Below are 18,241 nucleotides of genomic sequence, written 5' to 3' on the forward strand. Positions count from 1 at the left end.
TCTACAACCTTCTTTTCCTTCTTTCTTTCTTGCCTTCTATCCATCTGTCCACCTGCCCATCTGCCATTTAAAGTAAGCTGCAGCCATCAGGTCCCTTTCCCTCTAAACACTTGGGTGGGTATTTCCTAAGAATAAGAACATTCTCTTATACAAACCGAGTATAATTTTTGAAAGCAGGGCATTTAGCACTGATGCCATACTATCATCTAATCTACCGACCAATTTTAAATTTCATCACTTGTCCCAATAAGTTACTAAAGGCTTTAAGAAATAGAAATTATTATATAGAAATTATTATAGCTATCATGTAACTTTCCATTTAAATATGACTCTCTTTAAGAGGAATTAAATCTATATATCTATGTCTGTCTATGTCTATGTCTGTATCTCTATCTCTCTATCTCTATCTCTATCTCTATCTCTATCTCTATCTCTATCTCTCTATCTCTATCTCTGTATCTATATAATATCCTTCCAGGACAGAGGAGAAAACATGAAAAATCACTGAATAAAAGCCTGTCATTATTTTGTGATTTCTGGAAGGCCTCAGGATGTAGTCCTACCATAAGGGAGCAAGGGCCCCTCGAGGTCGCTCCTCAGATTTCCACCAGAGACCTTTGGATGCACCACATTCTCAATATCCTTGCTGCCTCCACAGCCACATGTCAGACCTCTGTGACTAAATTAATGACAAATCTGCGAATTTCCACGGTGGGCACTTATTTATTTTTTTAATTAAAGGAGTTTTCAACAGTTATCCATTTAAACTCTTTCAAACTACAGATGAGAAACTGGGGACCCAGATATGTACAGTGACTGTGACGAAGTCTTGCAGCTCGTTGGTGGCAGAGCTGGGACAAGGATCGGGTTCAGTCCTTTAGTTCTATTTTAAGTGTACTGTGCTACAGTGACCACCACAAATCAAAAGGTTCGGCCCCCCAGCCCCACCCCAAGGAAGCTATTGAACACAAATCCCTTCGGGCTTTTTGTTTCTTGGATACATTTACTAGTCAAACCAAAACAAACATTATACAAGATAATGATGCTCTCAATAAAGAATTGAGATGAGACTTCTGTGTCAAATTCCTTTTAAAAGCATTTGTGGCAGGGGATCAAGGGACATGAAGACAGTGATTACAAAATGTATGCAATTTATTGACCAGAAAACCAAGTAGACACGAGGCTTATCGCGATGGCTTTATCTTTAAATCTGTTGTGCCTCAAAAACACTTAAAGTTCTTAAAATTAAAGGATTGAAACAAAAAACATCCCAAGTGTTCTAACAAATGAGTGATGCGTTACTCACGCAATTTTTTCTTCTTCAATGCGGTTGATCTTCCCTCCAACATAGATCCTTAATTTACAGTCTTTCCATTTTTTTCTGAGAGTCAAGATATAGGGGATAAGGAGTGTTAACCCTGAAGAAAGAGTAAATTATGACAGAAAGTATAAGCATATCTCACTGAAAGAGAATGAATAGCCTTATATCTTTATTCATTCCCCCATTTGTTGCTCCTAAATAACTTAAAATCTCTGGGAAACACAGAAATATTATTCTTAAACTGATATCATTTTCATATACCTTCCCATGCAGTTTGTTAAATTTATCAACACAGTAATTTTGCTCCCTAGTGTATATTCTGGAATTGTTTTTACCTCCGTCATCAAACAACCACCACACATCAATTGTGCCTTTTCCCTGTTTCTTTTTAAATTGGGTGCTGGCTTCCACTAGTTTCTGGTTGAACTCCCCCACGTGCATTGACTGGATTGTGCTCATGCTGCTGTCTGTAATGAAAGAAAAGTGGTATACCTATTGGTCTTTTGAAGAAAGAAACAAAATAACTTGCCAATAAATCTATTCAGGAAAATAGAGGAAGGGTCATGAATTTTAAGTGTTTTTATAGCTATAGGTAAACAGTGAGCTATGAGAAGGGGAGATAAAGGTCAAGTCCCACAGTAATTTAGGTTACCTTCAATAGTCCAACAAAATATGATATTGGTTTTATGATTACAGTTTTCATTATAAAACAGTAGATTATTTTCAAGTTCTTAGTAATCTCCAGGGTGGAATTTATTATTTAGACAGGTAACGATGCTAAGTTATCTGATACAATAGCCAAAACCCCCATTTTACAAAATTTCAGATATAACTCAATCATATTTCAAATTTACTTGAAACTAGAACATGTGGTGATTGGTTTTCTAGAGATAAGCAATAGAATCAGAACTATTTCTTCATTAGAGCATTCAATGAGTACAACTGGTATAAATTCCATGAATGTCTGCATTATGAAAGTGGCTAGGGACCAAATGCATCTTGACTCTATGACCCTTTGGACCTAATGTCAGCCTGGCTTGCTCTCTGTTTTCAAGGAGACCCCTGAAGCCAAGGAAAAGCCATGGAGCTCTATGAAAGAGATGAAAAAGCCAATACGGAAAGACAAAATTCCTTGACTGGAGTTATAGATAAGGGTGCACATAAAGTACTTAAACATTTTTTTGATGCTTTTTCCACCCTATCAAGGATACATTGAAAGTCTGCTAGGGAATGAGGCCAGTTTGAGCAGGACCCTCACTCCTATTTGCCAGTAGAGGTTTTTGTTGCTACACTGTATATATTATTTCTCATTTCCATGTCTTTTAAAGTTGTGACTTTATTGCTCTATTTCAAAGAGATGATGTCAGCCAAGTGCTTAGAGTAGGGCTGACAGCTGCTTCCGAGCTTCCTCTCTGATCTGAGAGGTTCTGAAGATGCTTTGTTCTGTCTTTTGCGGCATCCATGTTTTGGGCCTGTCAGTCCTGAAGCAATTATCTTACATTGCTTCTATCTCCCTAGGACTTCGGAGGGAGAAAGTAAATATCTTTACAAAATGGACCAAACTCTGCTCCCACTTACATGCAAATCAAAGCATCCAGGGGACTCACACATTAGTGTCTGGAGGTAGGGTTTGTCCTGATCTAGAACTCAAAAGAGTTGTCAACCAGCGAAGGCCCAGAGCAGTGAAGGGGCCTACTTTAGAGCTGCGTTTGAAATTTTAGGTGTTGGAAATAAAACATAACATCATTTTGCTTTTCTGAGCAATGAGACATGTTGACTTTCAGAAGAGTACCTCTTTGCCAAAAGATTTGTGATGCAGAAACAGGCTTCCAAAATAAATAATAAGTCCCTTCTCATTAATAAGAACATTGATGCTTCCCTCCTCTGCCATCAGCTAAAGAATAGTATTGGGCTATGACTTCTGAATTTTCCATTGCTTTTCGAGACGGTAACTAACATTGAAAGACTGAATGGTAGAGCAGATTCAATGAATAGTTAACATGTCTCATGAATAAACCAAATAATTGAAAAGGAAAGAAGATAGTTAGAATCTAGATGGTCTTATTCTAATATTTACATTCTGAAAGTCCTGATGTACCTCCAGCTTTAGATTCAAACACATCATTTTCCTAGACAATGTCATGTTAAGGTACATAATATATAATAAACTTTCCTATAGCCCATGGAATATTCCAGAAACCCGAGGGTACTTCCAGTATTTGAAGGGGGCAATGTTTATATTTTATGTTATAAATATGTTGTAAATATATAAAAATATTGTATACAGGTAAAATTTCATCCTTGGACTATAGTAGGAAAACAAGCAAACAGGTCCAAACTTTTTCCAGGGTATTAGAAGGCCTCATTGAAGAACCTCTTTGAAAGAGGTCAAACTAGCCTATAAGACTGCTAAGGTGCAATATGGATCTTGCTATTTGATGTAAAAAACCTCCCAGAGAAATAATCTTTTCTGGGCCTCATACCAAGTGACTTCAGTTAAGTATAGGATTATTTGTGTACGTTAACATTATAATTTTCTACCAGCAGAGGTCGCTGTGGACCTCATTAAACTTAAACCCATGGTTTTTCTGGAAAGAAAGCAATTTCTTATTTACAAAAAAGTTATATATTTGAATCACCTATTTATAAATTTTACAAAAAGCTCTCATTCTGTGGTCTTTCGTTACTGGGGTGTATATTGGACATTCAGAGGTTGAGTGTACCTCTCTGCTGAAATCTACAGGTAATTGGTATTAAGAAAGTTCCTAGTCCAGAATTCAGGTTTGTGATAAAGATGGCTGCTTTTTGAAACTAGGGATCTAGCTGGATCCCTCATTTACCTGTACTAGTTAATTTAAGTCTCCTTAAATGTCTGCAAGGTGTGTGTGTGTGTCTGTGTGCATGTGTACAGATAAACCCATTTGGGTATTCATTCTTAAATTTCTATCCCCTTTCCATTTTAACTAAGAAATGTCTATTTTATGGCACTCCAATCTGCTTAAGCACTTCAGGACTCCCAAACCAAATATTATTATTTTAAAATTAAGTTTTTACACTTAGATGGTACAAAGGGCTTAATGTTATTGATAAATGACAACAATGTCTACATTTTATCTGTGCTATCGTCTTGAAAGAAATGTCTTTCAGTCCTGAGCTACACTCAATGCCCTCAACATCTTAGATGCTGACTTCTGACCCCTATAGATACTCAAGCAGTGGCTCATTTCATAATCTTTCTTGCAAATTTGGAAAGCACTTACCTTTCTTAGGCGTTGGCTTAGTGATGTTCAATTGGCTGGCTTTTTTAAACAAGCCTCGGATGCCTCCACTCCCTTCTTCACATTCGTTATCTTTGATAGTGGCTTCCAAAGCCAGCCGCTCCTGTTCCAATTTCTCTAATTCATCTAGTGAAAGAAGACAAAACTCACTTACTTAACTCAGTGACAAAGTTTCTAGGAACCATCTCATAGACTATTTTAATATAAACGTGGTGGATATGCAATAAAATTAACATCATGTGATTTTTCCATATGATTATTAAAAGGTAATGCATATCAGTAAAGTATATTCAGAAAGTAATAACTAGCTTGGAAAAATATCTCTATGTGTTGTTATAATACATGAAATCACTGGGCTTTTTATTTGTGAAGGCAAGGGAGGCTATTTAATGACATCTTTATTCACTTCTGGCAAAAACCAAAATGCCAGATCCATTGTACATAAGATCTTGTACACTGTATGCCACTGATTTACTGACCTAAACTACTGTGTCAGATATTTTACAAGTAGAGGTGACAAAATTACCAAAGTATACTGGTATATATCAGGCACCCAACAATGCCTCCTGAACTGCAACGTAAAACTAGACAGCAAGAAGTAAGGAAAGGTGACCAAACTTTATAAAGGCTTAAATAAGCTCCAAATAGAAATTACAGTGAAAAATATCCACTAACAATTCTTTCTGATAGGCAAAATACTTTCTGGAATGAGTGGCCAAAGGGAAAGAAAGAAAAGCTGAGGTTTCTGTGTGCCTGTCCGAGTTCAAATTGCTAAGAAGGGTCTCACAACACTCGAGTCTGGAACAAGAGTCAAGCTGTGCAGCCTCCTGTCCAGGGCTTAGACCCAGTTTCCAAGCTTTGATGTTGCATCTGACTGCCTTTTATCTTTTTTGGATTCTGATTGTGACGAAAAATTCCTAGCTCCTACGTAATGCCCTGCATCACTTTCTGACCTCAACCTACATTGGGTCAGGGTAAATAAGACTTTAAAAGCAGTCATGGGACAGTGCTTAAAGAATGATGGGCATTCTTGCTTACAGTGGGCAAGGTGGCCTCTTGTCAGATCCCCTCATCTTCTTGCTTGCTGAGAACAGAGCCTTAGAAAATGAGCAGTGTTCTGAGGAACAGAGTGGAAAACCTAGATTCAGTGTTACAAAACACCGGTAGGGCTTCTGTAAATGTCAACCCTTGGAGCCCATTGCCTTATCTATCTGGGAAGCGAAGCTATACAAACTCTAGATTTATCAATTATGTACTAACTAAATCTGTCAGGACAGTCACATCCCTAGACGGTGCTGTTATTCAGCTACACAGAATTGTCTGGCCTCTTTCCAGGTCTTAGCAATTAATCTTTTGCCAGTGGCATGAGATTTAAGGTCAAATCACCCATGTGATTTCCCCAAAGCCTCAAAGGTTCTCAAGATCAGCAGCTATAGAAAATCTGAGAAATTAGACTGATGGTATTAAAGCTCAGACAGGAGTTGCTTACCCCTGACTTTTGAAAGGTGAACACAAGCTGCATTGCACTGGAGGTCATGACCCATTACAGCTATGCTGCTGGCTTTATGTGACATTAAGCAAGTCATTGACTTTTCCTATGCCTCTGATTTCCTATCTGTGAAATGGAAAATTGTAACCCTTCCCCTTTCCCACTCTCCCAGCTTTGCAAAAAGAACAAACAACAGTTTCTGCATGGTACTTTGTTGCTCCTTAAAGACCAAAGCAACGAGTGTGTTCTATAGGCAGTGTATTTATGCAACTTCTGGAAATGGGCTTAGTCATGCAAAGCAAATTGAGTATTTTGAGAAGCCTGGGAGTTATTTTAGCAGTTACCATTTATTGTACACTCTTTGGGTGCCAGGGATTGTGCTGCATATTATTCCTTCCCAAATGCTTCCGAGATAGTTGCTACTGTTATCCTCATTTTGAAGATGAAGAGACTGAGGCTCAGAAAGGTTAAGTGATTTGTCTGATGTCACCCCGAAAATAACAGGGTTCAAATCCAAAGTATCCAAAAATCCAAATCCAAAGTATCATGCCCCTTGCTTTCATCTACTGTTTGGGGTGCTGTAGGGGCCAGTTGAGGGGTCATCTACCCTTTGCAGTCGTCCGGAAGGCGCGTATTTGTGTGCGTCTTCGGGGGCAACTGCCAGGGCCATGCTGGGGAAGGGTTTCTTTTGCTGTGCTTTTTTGGCAGACTCCAGCACACCCTGTGATTAGACACAAGTTGCCACATTCTTTGTCCTCTAGTTTGGACAAAGGAGGAAAAAAGATAAATCCTCCTTTGTAACAGAGTCAGCTGGCTGAATGAACTGGGAGCTACTCCAACTATTTGCTCAAAGGTATGTACACAGCCCATCCTGGACAGAGCAAACTGCAAAATCCCAGGCCCCAGAGACAAAACCAGACTTTGCTTGAATGCGTCAGATTCCGCGGTCCCCTCAAAGACAACAGACAGAGGCCGACGGAGAGAGTCTGTTCTAAGGGCTAAAATCTGCTTGCTTGGCCCTCTTGGATTTTCAGATCCACACGGTGGTCTGCTCACTTGCACAGTGACTTTGCAAATTCTTATTAGAGTTAATTCTTAATTATTCCCTTTGTAGGTGATCTAAGGGCTCCTCCTGTGCAATCCATCCTTTTCTAATTTCAGTGCTAAGCAGAAGTGACGGTTTGATTATCTGTTCTGAATCATCTATCTGGTGTACAGCTTGCTTCCGTTCACATGCGAGTCAAGAGTGGACTTTGTGAAAACATTTCTTTCAACAAGAGTACTCGCCAGCTGACTTGTGGAAGTGTGCCATTGGCCACAAAGGGGGGTGAGCCAAGGGAGTATGAATGGAGAGATATAAACGGATTTCCACGAGCACAAAAATAAAAATTGCTCATTCCCTTACGACTGCATCTGTGATGTTCAGGATTCACAAAGCCCTTTCCTCATAGTCTCTTATTTGATCCCAACACGAGTACGGGGATGCAGGCAGAACTAGTGGCATTCTCCCCATTTTACTGGGAAGGAAACTTGGGCTCAGACAGTTCAAGGTTGCACACTGGTGATGCAAGCCTCCTGCTTCCAATTCTAGCTCCCTTGTTCCCATCCTTCCTCAGCAATAGGCCCTGACTGCCAATAGCTACCTGTTGAAGAAATCCACAGTCTGCATTTTTTTGAAGAAGCCATCCCTAAATCTCTCAATTAAAGAAATTTTTATAATGCTCTATATGTCCATGATACTCTGCTTCAAACTTTATTCCAGTAGACATAACTGCGTGACCTAGACTAGTTTTAAGACACATGTTTTTTTATGCCCTCTAGACTGCAAATTCCTGGAGGATAGCTTATTTCATACTTCATCACCTCCATTTATTGAGAGTTTATTTTGTGCCAGGTACAATGCCAAGCACTCTGCAGCCATAATATCCTTTAATCCAAAACAATACATCTGTGAGCTAGGGGCTATAATTATTTCCATCGGAAAATGTGAAAAGTGGGACACAGAGAAGATGAGTCATTTGACTAAGGTTACACAGCCAGAAAGTGTCAAGCTGGGATTTAAACCCAAGTCTGACTGATTTCAAAGTCTTCACATACTGCCTCTCACATTCTCAGCTGTGCCCAAACCTCCCTCCTCGTGCCTACCATCACAGTAAACACTCAAGAATAGTTTGTTGGGATAAAAGAACAAGTCAATGGTATTCAACACAGTTCAATACAGTTGAAAGTATCTCTATAATGGAGGGAAAACAAGTGAATTGTGGTCACAGATGAGCATGTGTAAAATTATGTGGAGGGGGGGATACAAAAGACAATGTTGAAAAGGAGTGGGGTTAATGCCATATACAGAGTTATAGAAAGAGGACGTAATAGGGGCTGTTGGCCCAAACCAGGCTGGAATGTCACAGAGGGTAGGACAGGCAGGACTGATCACAAGAAGGAGAGTCAAGAGAATGAGTCCTTTCCCTGGAAAGACCCACCACCTGGGCATCAGATGGGAATTTGAATCTTCCATAATAGATAATTCTATAGTCTATCACAATTTACAAAACCACAATGCGAGAGAGAGAGAGAGAGAGAGAGAGAGAGAGACAGAGAGAGAGAGACAGAGAGAGAGAGAGAGACTGAGAGAGAGAGAGAGAATAAGAGCCTGCCTTTCTCTCATTCCAAGATTAAGAGAGTTTCTGAGGTTCTAATGATGGAAGAAAAAGCTTAGACCTTTCTGTTCTCTCACTTGAGTGGATTTGTAACCAATTCCTCAGATATAGTCCCAAACAGTTCTCATGGACAGAACAAAGAGTGACCTTGTTCCATGTCTTCATGCAAATGCCAAAACCACTTGAACAGTAGTTACCTGTTTTCAAGTCCTTTATAAATTGATTGTATGATAACCAACGGGAGTGACTATAGTTTGAAATTCAATTTAGTTGTCAAGATTGCCTCAAATGTTCTATCCCCAGTCTTTATATATATATATAAAGATGTTTTCAGAAATAGGTAGGAGTCTACACATTACAATTCACTTTGAATCTCAAGGATGGAGAACAGTCAATTATCTGACAGCAGAAAAGGGAACAGGGAAACCCACTGAGGAATCGCATCGCCTCCCATTTCACAGCATCCTTTCTCTTTATTAATTATTAAATTATGATTCTTTCCCTGGTCAATCAATTCAAAGCTGTAAATGCTCACATGAATCAACGTGACTTACCCCAGATGAAGTCTCGTTGAATTGAAGGCAGGAAGCAATCCTGCAGTGGTCGTCTTCCAATCAAGTAATTATTTACTACCCTGCCATCTGTCTTTATTTTGCTAAGCTACTCCATCAGACACAGCAGAATCCCCATGCTCGGAGATGGTCATAAATCGTGTAGTACTTACATGGAGCACTTGACCGCAATATATTGCGGATCACGTTTCATCATTTTATTCCTACCAGTGCAATTTGGACTCTTTGTTGTAGATGGCAAACTTGCTAAATACCCCTGGGAAGCTAACAATATGAAATATTGCATTTTTTTGTGTTGTCAGGCAATAAATTAATTTATTAAGAGAAACTGTCAGCCATCAGTATTGGATGAGTTGCTGCAGTGTACAAGTTAGAATGTTATGAGCATCGATCTTATTTATATGAAAAAGTTATTCTCCTCACATAATCCTGTGACACAGTATAGAAATAATTGTCATTAGCTGGTAAATTACCTATAAAGCTGATTTCTATTCACTGCTTTATTAACTACAGTATATGGGCACTCTGAATTGCTAATATTTCCTTTAAATTATAATCTGTGATGACACTGTGGTGCCTGTGTTGGAAAAGCTATGATGATAATCATTAACATAGTATAATGCAATACTTAAGATTTATCAGGCTCTTATTAAGCCCTATATTACAGTATAATATAATGAAACACAAGCTTATTTCTTCCAATTCAAAATCTAATATGAGGGTGGTGTCATAAATTACATAAACTTCAAAACAATGCATGGAAATGTGGCATAAAGTTAATTTCTATCATTATGCTGTTGTTTTTCTGCATGTTCTTCATGTATTTGTATAACACTTTTTTGTTTACTCTAGATAATTGGTACTTATAATTATTTTATTAGCATCCAACTGTATTTTTCCTTTCTTGAGTAAGAAACAGAAATATTTCAAACATCAAAGTTGATATAAATTGGATACATCCCTTGGGAAATTAAAAGGGGATGCAGTTCACTGCCAGGATTCTTTCAGAAATACTACAAAATTTGCTTGCTGTATTGCCTTACAGGACTAAATTGATGGTGCATTTTGGTGGATGGAGCAGGAAAGGGTGGGAGTGATATTTTCCAGCTACCATCTCATCTTTCAGCTTGAGGAGATCAACATAACATACAAAGAAAATGTGTAATCTTAGTCATTTTCCTCTCTAGATCTCCTTAAAAGGTAGACTGGCAGTTTCAAACAGACACAGGTTTGAATCTTACCTCTACCAATTGCTAGCCTTGTGAATCTTGGGTAAACCTCAACTTATTACCTGTTCTCTGGGGCAAAGGTAGGACACTCTTCATAGGGTAGTTGGGATGACAAATGTTATGATATATGTGAACATGAAGCATAACACGTGGCACATAATAAGTGCTAAAAATGGTTAGGGGTGCCTGGCTGGCTCAGTAGAGCTTGTGAGTCTTGACCTCGGGGTTTTGAGTTCAAGCCCCACACTGGGCATGGAGCCTACTTAAAAAAAAAAAAATGGTGGCTCCTGTTGCTGCTAATGTATTAAGTTCTACCAGAAAAAAATATAAATTAATTATGAACACTGAATGAGAATTAGTATATCTTTCTGCAGACGTAAAAGATCCATAAAAGAGAATAGGGGCATAAGACAGGAAGCCCGAAGATCTCTTTGTTACATTTTTGCACAGGATAGATTCTCAGCTTTATCTTTTAAAGCTCTTCATACATAATCATAGAGTATACATATCACACAGTGGTTCTCTATCCTATATAAACGCTTGATCTTCAATTTCTTCTTCTCCCTTACAATACACTGGATTGGCTGCATCAGGAAGTTCACCTAATCCTCTTACATTGCCTTCTGTTATGAGGGAGACAATCATACATGGCCAGATAGAATCTGGGCCATCAGGCACTGGCCTTCTCAAATCCCTTTCAGGCTCTTCCTTCCTGATGAATCAGTCAACAAAATCCCGATCCTCCTCTACCTGGAGACCAAATGCCCCAAGAGAAAAACAGGCAACTAGAGAGCTTGCTCTACCTCCAAAGAGAATTGACACTATTGTGCACAATCGTCCTCAATTTATCACTCTACACTTATAAATCTACATACCTAATCATCATTCCTCAACTCTTTTGCTCTAATTTTAGAAAATGAAGCTTTTTTTTTTTTTTCTGTTTCAGACCAACTCTTCCATCCATGCCTATCCCATGATTCATCCTATTCTTCCAGAATCTTACTCCATGGGTCATCCTTTGTTTTCATTTCCATCTTCAATCTCTCCCATTATCTTGGGCCCATTTCCTCAGTGTGAAAACATGACCCTCTCTTGCATTCTAAGGTCAATGGGTCTTCCTCTGGTAAATCTCAATCTCTTTCCTCTCATTTGCATCCAAACTTCTCAAAGTGGTGGGCCACATCCATAGTCTCTGATTCTCTCCTCAACCCACTCCAACCCAGATCCTGCCAACACCACTCTACAGATAAGATTTTCACTCAGATTATCTGTGCTGTGTCAATTGCATTTCAGGAACAATCTCACTGATATTTCCTGCTGTATTTGACAATGTTGATGATTCTTATTTTGAGCACTCTATTCCCGTAGCTTCTGTGACACCACAGATTCCTGGTTCCTTTATCTTTCTGAGGGCTCCTTTCCTGCTCATCCTTTAGGGGCTTTTTCCCTGTACTTTGGGGCTCTCGACTACATGCATTCTTTAGATTTTATTTTCCAGTGTCATTGTTTCAAGTTTTACCTTAACTATGAAGTCTCCTGTACCAATCCACTTGGGTTGCCATAACACATACCACAGACTGGGTGCTTAAATAATAGACATTTACTTTCTCATAGTTCTGTAGACTAGAAGTCCAAGAAAAAAGTGTTGGCGGGGTGGTATCATTCTGAGGCCTCACTTCCTGGATTGTAGATGGCTGTCTTCTTCCTTTCCTCTGTGCTTGTCTGTGTGCTAATCTCATTTCATAAGGACACCAGCCATATTGCATTAAGTCCCACCCTTGTGATCCTATTTTATCTGACTTACTTCCTGAAAGACCCTATCTCCAAACCCAGTCACATTCTGAGAAATTAATTCGCTACAGAACTCTGGGGGAATATAGCTTGGCCCATAACATCTCCTAAATGTGCATCTCCAACTCACACTTCTCCTTTAAGACCAGGACTATCTAACTGCCAATTGGACATTTCCGGTAGAATTTCCCACAGGAGATTGTTTAAAACTAAACCAGGAGATTGGCTTCATTATACCTACTCTTCCTCTTGTGTTTCCCATTTCCACAGGCAGTATCACCATTGATGCAGTCAGCCAAGGGGTCCTTTTTCACTCCTCCCTTTTTCATATCCAACCAACCCCCAAATGCTGCTCTGTGTGTCTTCAAAGTACTCCTGTCCTTTCCTCTCCATCCCTAGCTCTAGTTCAGGCTGTTTCGTTCTCTGCCTTTGATTTTTACAAAAATCTTTTTGATTTGTCTCTCTGTTTCCATTCTAGCCCCTGTAACTGAAAGAGTATGAGATGTAAACCCCAATTTGACCACATTATTCCGTCACTTAAATCTCTTCAATGGTTCTGCACTGTCTGCAGAATATTTCTACACTTTTTAATATGGCAAATGAGGCTTTTAAAATCAGGATCTTATATCAGCAGCCTCAAATTTCACTATTATCTACTTCATACTTCCTACTTCAGTAACCTGAATCTGCTCTGGGTAGCCCATATACCCCATCCTTCCATAATCCTGTGTATTCACACCTTTGCTTGATGCTCTGGTCTTTGTCAGGAATGCTGTTTCCCAAACTCATTTCTCTTTCGCCCAACATTGCCTAGTTAACTCTACTCATCCACTAGATATCAAATCTAAAGTAACTTCCTCCAGAAAGACCTCTTGGAGTAAGATGTCTCTCTCTCTTCTCCATTATACTCTACAAATATACTTACTAGCACACTAATTAGTTTTGGTCTACCCAGCACCATCATTTACACCATGTCTGGTACACAAGAGACACCCAAAAAGTATCTCTTTGTTTTAGTGTTGGTCATCAGGGGACTCTATTTTCAAGTTCATCTGAAGAGATAAGTCATGAATTAGTGCCCTGTCCTAATATTTCAATGACTATTTAGATGTGTCCTTTATCTCATTCGTAAGTTTAAACATAAGTTATAACAAAAAGCTAAGTTTAAACATAAGAGGGTATGTTTAACCTCTTAAGATTAAACAAGTATACTGGGGCGCCTGAGTGGTTCAGACATTTGAGCATCCGACTTCACCTCAGGTCATGATCTCGTGGTTCTTGAGTTCAAGCCCCACATCGGGCTCTGTGCTGACAGTTCAGGGCCTAGAGCCTACTTTGGATTCTGTGTCTCCCTCTCTCTCTACTACTCCCTTACTCACACTGTGTCTCTCTCAAAAATAAATAAACCTTAAAAAAAATTAAAAAAACAAACAAACAAACAAGTAATCCTCTAAAGGGAAAAAAGCAGAGTTACTAATCTGAATTAGTGTTTCGGCCTGGGACTTAGATTAGTGATTCACAGCATGATACATTCAGGCTCATTTCCATGTTGGCTGAAAACCAGATCATAGACTCTTAAAAACAAAATACATGGTTTTTTGAGGAAAGAATTAATCTCTATTTTCTCAAACATCTTGCAGAAATTAATTCAGCAGTTTATTTTACCAAAGGTGTTTATTTTCAGTGATGCTAGCTTTGTAGTTTTGTGATAAGAATAATAATTTATGACTGCCCTGGATTATTCCATATTTTATTTTGCAGGACAAAGGCGGTTTGTGTTAGCAGTGGAGAAAACACTGGGGAAGTGTATACACCTCAGGTCAGCACAAGAACATAAGCTCTATCATTAGGGGGTTTTGTCTGTATTGTGCACTGCTCTATCCCCAGCACCTAGAAAAATACCAGGCATGGAGTAGGTGCTCAATAAATATCTGTGGCTTGAATAAAGAAAGTACATACCTTGTACTTGAAGAACCTGAGAGATGTCAAACCCTTGGCTGATTCTGACTATGACCACACCAATCTCAAAATCAAATGCATCACTGAAAGTGAAAGCAAAGTGGTTATTTAAATGACCCCTTTAATCTTGAGGTTTTGTACTAATAGTGAGAGTCTAAGATTCTCAATTCTAAGATTTTAACATAACTAAACTATGAAAATTCACTTGAGAATACAGCCAAGAGCTGATGCCTTTTGTTAGTTTGTTTTTCTCCCTTTATGCCTTTTAAAAATGTATTCTGGATAAAGGTAACTGATTCATTTACTCTGGAACCAATTTATTCAAATAATACTAGAATTTTGATTAAGAGCTTGTTACATGCTTTTAAAATAATTGTTTCATTTCTAATGTAAGCAAAACAATCACTGAAATATTTAGAACAGAGAGTTTCTAGGCTGCAAAGACCCTTTGAGATTATCAGCCAAATCCCTACTTACGGAGAAAGAATCCTACAACATTTCTGACATCAAGTTCCCAGTTAAAAATATCTCCAGTTCCTTTAAGGAACTTTCACCATTGACTTTGGGCAGACTGTTTGAAACAATGCTTTTTCATAACAACCCAATGCCGTTGGCTGTTGTGCCTTCTCTACACTCAATCCAATAGAATTAGATTTTCTAGAAGGAAAAGAAAGGCTCTCTTTCTTTTATCTCTGTTCTTGTAGAATATTTTTTTTCTCTGCTCCTAAATATGGGGCAAACCAATTAGTACTTTGAGTTCATTAAAAATTTTCTCCTTGGGGGTTCCTTTGTTCAGTCTCAAATGGATCGGAAGCCTAGGACCCTTTCCATAGAAGGTCACCCTCTACCAGAAATCATGCAGTTTGTGATTATCTTATATAGGCAAACAGGTTTCTAATAGCCAAAGTGAACCTGAATTTTCAAATAATGATATGAATAAATTCAGTGTAATATGAATATCCATTCAAAATTCAATCTATAAGTGATCTTCACTTAGCAACACAGACCTAGCAAAAGTCGCCACAAAATAAATTCCTGATAAGTCTTGTTTCTAATTGTCCTTGATTGTAAAAAGGAGACAATGTGTTCCACAAAAAATATTTGGGTTCTGTGCTAGGAAGAATAATTTTAGACTTCCCAAAGACATCCACATTCTAATCCCTGGAACCTGTGAATATGTTACTTTATGCCGCAAAAGGGACTTTATGGATGGGATTAGTTTAGATGAGATGAGATTAACCTACATTATCTAGGAGGGTCCAGTGTAATCACCAGGGTCCTTAAAGTGCATTTGGGAAGCAGAAGAGGAGGTGAGGGCAATGTGGTATGACCCATCAAGAACTTTGAAGATGGAGGAAGAAGGCCATGAGCAGTGGACTGCTCTAGAACCTAGAAAGGGCAAGGCTGGGGATTCTCTCCTAAAGCTTCCAGAAGGGAATATAGCCTAGCCTACACCTCGATTTTAGCCCAGTGAATTAGTGTCAGACTTTTAACTCACACATCTGTAGGCTATTAAATTTGTGTTGTTTTAAGCCACTAAGCTTGAGGCAATTTTTTATGGCAGCCAATGAAAACTAATACAGATTCAAATTAAAATTAAGCCATACCTAAGAATATTATAAACATTCAAAATCTTTTATCTAAAGAAAAATTATAAAATTCTATATTGTTGTAATAATGCCCCCATGTTAACAGTAATACTCTGCTTTACTCTTACTCACAAAACCAATCAAAATAGTTAGAAAGGGAAATATAATACAGTATGGAGGTATGATGGTCTTCCCTTCTATATTGACCTCACTGCTGTGGTAGTAAGGTCATTTAGCCTTACTAAGCCAGCCAAGTTTTATACTAGTATAAATTTGAGCCACCTTAACACTGAACTTTACTACCAATAAGACCAATTTGGTATAAAATCCAGAAGTCGCCTTGGCCTAATATTATTGGGTTTGATTATATTGGTCCCTTTAGATTTCTAGAATGTTTCAAAGGTGGGCACATTGGAAGATGACCCCAGATAATTTTGTATCAATTAATGGACACTAAATGACTGACGGTTTACATATGTCTTATTTGCTTCAATACTTTTTTTCCCCAAAGATGAAGATGAAATTTCTTTCCTCTCTGTCCCCCTTTTTTTCCCAGTGGTAAAGATGAAATTTTATTTTAGAATCTGGATAACAGAGAGCAGCTCTAACCTATTTCCAAGAATGGTCAGCAACTGACTGTTTCTGAATATATCAAAATGCTGGTTGGTGAACATGGTAAAATTCTACCCTCATCACCTGCTTTAGCCTTAACATACTGAACTTAGGGTATCACCAGGGGCCAAGTGGCAGCATTTGGCATCCAGACTTTATACCTTCGGGAAACACAATTCAGGAGAATGCATTTAGTACACAAGTTCCCCATGTCAGAAGGATTGTTAGGTGAATGTGTTTGGTCAGTAAACACACAAATTTCAGATGATGAAAATTATTTTTTTATAATTCTTTTCAATACACTAAAACTAGAATGCTTTTATAATGTTCCTTAAATCTCTCCTAAACAATGATAAATACAATGCTCATTCTAGCAGGGGCCAGGACATAGCCCGGTATAAGAAGCACTGTGAATACATGTGCTTGTTTTGAAGAGGTGAGGGTTTCTTTCCTGTGTATTACAGACTTTTAAAGTTCAGCCAGACTTCTCAGGGCACATTCCCTACCCTGTTGTATGGAATCAGAGCAAAGCCAGACTCCAGATGGGAAATATTCCATTTTCAGAGCTTTTGACAAAAGATAGCTGTTAGCATAGCTAACATTGCCCCCCTTGAGACAAATATGGCTAAATATTTTCAAGACGGGAAGAAAGGCTCAGTTTTCTAGAATGGTCGCTAAGGGTACTCTGAGCCTTTCCATATGTGTAGACTTCATTTTCACTTATGCAAAAGAAAGAACCAAGCCAGGTAATACTTTCGCTATACATGTACTATTGGAGGCAGCATAGCATTTTGGTCATGAGCTTAAACTTTGAGTTTGGATAGTCCTGGGTTGGAATTCCAGCTATGTCACAACTGTCATTTTCTGCATGTTACTTAATTTTTAATGTCTGCATCTCTCCTTATAAAATGGGAACAGTGGGGCGCCTGGGTGGCGCAGTCGGTTAAGCGTCCGACTTCAGCCAGGTCACGATCTCGCGGTCCGCGAGTTCGAGCCCTGCGCCAGGCTCTGGGCTGATGGCTCAGAGCCTGAAGCCTGTTTCTGATTCTGTGTCTCCCTCTCTCTGCCCCTCCCCCGTTCATGCTCTGTCTCTCTCTGTCCCAAAAATAAATAAACGTTGAAAAAATTTAAATAAATAAATAAATAAATAAATAAATAAATAAAATAAAATGGGAACAGTATTAGCACTTACTTCAAAGTCTTCTTGTGGGAATTAAATGGGATAATTTGTGTGAAGGACATTAGCCTGGTGCCTGCTGGTCTCTTAAAGACTATCGTTACGACCCTTGTCCCAAGACTTTTCCAATATATAGATATTAGATGTCACGTCCCATTTAAAACTCACTTTTTGTCCTTAAACCAACCCAGAGACACTGATACATGAAAGCCTCATATCAGCAAAGAGGCATCTGAGGCTCAGGGGTAGTAAACTCCTTATCCAGGGCTCAGAGGAGACGATGACTGAATTGGGCACACCAGCCAATCCAAGATTCCAGGTGTTTTGAAAGAACACTTCCTTCTTTACCTAGCTGTCCTTTGCTTTTAATCTTATGAATAGGTTTTAAGACTGCAAATCTTAATAATTACCTTTTTCTTTGACAGCAAGTTTCCTCCACCCTGCTTCCTCTGACACTATGATCCCCTCAAGTTGTATTATTGGCAGTGTTTCTTGCACTTTGGTAAAGAATTCAGAGTACCAGGGGAATGTCTTCTTCTCAGGCAATTTAATCTGGTACAACAGCAC

The 18,241-nt window shown here is 38.7% G+C and overlaps 1 protein-coding gene across 5 annotated transcripts in view; it reads right to left on the reverse strand.

The window, feature by feature from the left end:
• Positions 1-18,241, reverse strand: part of SLC12A1 (solute carrier family 12 member 1) — a 103,713-nt gene that overhangs the window by 13,680 nt on the left and 71,792 nt on the right. For all 5 annotated transcript variants that reach the window (XM_045059366.1, XM_003987165.3, XM_045059363.1 and 2 more), the window contains 4 exons: positions 14,297-14,379; positions 4,582-4,725; positions 1,657-1,788; positions 1,307-1,418 (listed from right to left, as the gene is read on the reverse strand). In XM_045059366.1, the coding sequence (XP_044915301.1) occupies positions 1,307-1,418; positions 1,657-1,788; positions 4,582-4,725; positions 14,297-14,379 (471 nt within the window). The remainder of the gene's footprint in view (positions 1-1,306; positions 1,419-1,656; positions 1,789-4,581; positions 4,726-14,296; positions 14,380-18,241) is intronic.

The sequence above is a fragment of the Felis catus genome, chromosome B3 (genome assembly GCF_018350175.1).
Source record: "Felis catus isolate Fca126 chromosome B3, F.catus_Fca126_mat1.0, whole genome shotgun sequence".
NCBI lineage: Eukaryota > Metazoa > Chordata > Mammalia > Carnivora > Felidae > Felis > Felis catus.